The sequence below is a fragment of the Galeopterus variegatus genome, unplaced genomic scaffold, assembly GCF_000696425.1.
Source record: "Galeopterus variegatus unplaced genomic scaffold, G_variegatus-3.0.2 Scaffold9101, whole genome shotgun sequence".
In the NCBI taxonomy this organism is placed as follows: domain Eukaryota; kingdom Metazoa; phylum Chordata; class Mammalia; order Dermoptera; family Cynocephalidae; genus Galeopterus; species Galeopterus variegatus.
The window spans coordinates 73,787-75,441 of record NW_007735212.1 but is presented as its reverse complement, the minus strand read 5'-3'; the positions used below and the strand labels follow the sequence as shown (position 1 = coordinate 75,441).

At 49.1% G+C, this 1,655-nt stretch overlaps 1 protein-coding gene across 1 annotated transcript in view; it reads left to right on the top strand.

Annotated features, from left to right (window-relative positions):
* Positions 1–1,655, top strand: part of TBC1D8 (TBC1 domain family, member 8 (with GRAM domain)) — a 30,461-nt gene that overhangs the window by 4,983 nt on the left and 23,823 nt on the right. The window contains exon 4 of the mRNA XM_008593404.1: positions 1,087–1,301. Coding sequence (XP_008591626.1) covers positions 1,087–1,301 — 215 coding nt within the window. The remainder of the gene's footprint in view (positions 1–1,086; positions 1,302–1,655) is intronic.

Sequence of the window (1,655 nt, the reverse complement as noted above, 5' to 3'; positions counted from 1 at the left end):
TTTCCAGCACACTCTTCTGTATTTTTTTTATTTTAATAAAAACAATGTATATTTATAGTTGAAAAATAAAAATGGGGAGGAGTGAGCAAAGTGACATTATTCATAATCTCAGCACCTGAAGGTGACACCTGTCACTGCCATTGGTCTGTGATCTTCTAGGTCTTTTTAACATATGTACACACACACTTGGACACAGGACTGCCTTTTCCTAGTGATAGAATGTTTCCTTTGTTCACGAGATCACTATAACATTTAAGCTGTTGCTGCTCTCCTAGCATAAACGCTGATTATTAGATTGAGTGCCCCAGTGATGGTTAACAGGGATGATGGGCATTACAGTCAGTCCCTGCAGACGGGAGAGGTGGGGAGGAGGGTGTTTGACTACACCCAGTCAGAATTTAAAATCATTAACTCGTGCTTACAGGCAGGATTGGGCCCCTTGCCGCCAGCCCGGGTAGGGAACACTGGCCGAGTCACAGGTGCCCTGGAGTCTTCCCACGGTGCTGATCCATTCTTCCCCTGGTGTCACCTGCCCACCCTTGTGGCCTGCTGGGTGGGAGCTGTGGTGGGTGGCAGTGCGGGGAGTTTCCTGGGAGGTCGTCCTGCTGTGGTTGTGCTTCTCGACCTCACGCTGGCAGCTTGTTGACCGCTTGATAATTGTTCGTTAGCTGTGCTTGGTCGTGGCTGCGCATTCTCGTGTGCGTCACACATCAGTGCTCAGTAGTTTCTTACTGAACTAATTAATACTTGAAGGTTTTGTGTGTCTGTGTGTATATGCTGCTCCCATTCCCAGGGAGTATGAGTTATTGAAAGCATATTAATACAGTTATTTCTATTTTCCCCCATGTGTAAGATTATTCTTAGAAAAACCATATTATTATGTATTTACTTTCTCTTATTTTTTTGTTTTTGGGGAAGGCCACATGGCAGAAATGAGGTCCTTTTGGTTGTGTGTGGTGTCAGGATATTTTAAGTCCCTCAGTGAGTAACGAGCCCTCACTGAGGTCCCCAACAGGACGAGCCCCTCCCCATAGTGACACTCTCCTGCTCTTCACTCTTGCTTGACGTTGTTCTCAAAACCCGCAGACGCCGTGACAGATCTGGCCGCGCACCCCGGGTACTACGGGAAGCTGGTGGAGGAGTCGCTGGGCAAGTGCTGCCTGGTGACGGGGGAGATCGAGCGCGACCTGCACCGCTCCTTGCCGGAGCACCCTGCCTTCCAGAACGAGACGGGCATCGCTGCTCTCAGGAGAGTCCTGACAGCCTACGCCCACCGGAACCCCAAGATTGGCTACTGCCAGGTGAAGTGGGGTCACCGCAGTGCCAGAGGCCTTTTAGCATGTGTCCTCGCATTGGCCCACCCAGGGCTTCACCTCTGTCCCCAGCCATCCGGTCCTGAGGATGGTGGTGCGAGGGCACCCTGCTTGGTCCCTTCCCTGAAAGAATGTGTTGAGTAAGGGCCAGAAGATTTAAAGATTTGAGACTGAAAAATTTACTCAGTACCTGAGTAGAGAGATGTGTCTGCCGAGTCGCTGTCGCCGTCTTTGCCACCCCTCTTGAGCTCAGCCACGGGAGGGGATTAATAGAACTTCTGGATCTCTGTGGAAATAATGGGGATTATTTATTTATTTATTTATTTATTTATTTATTTATTT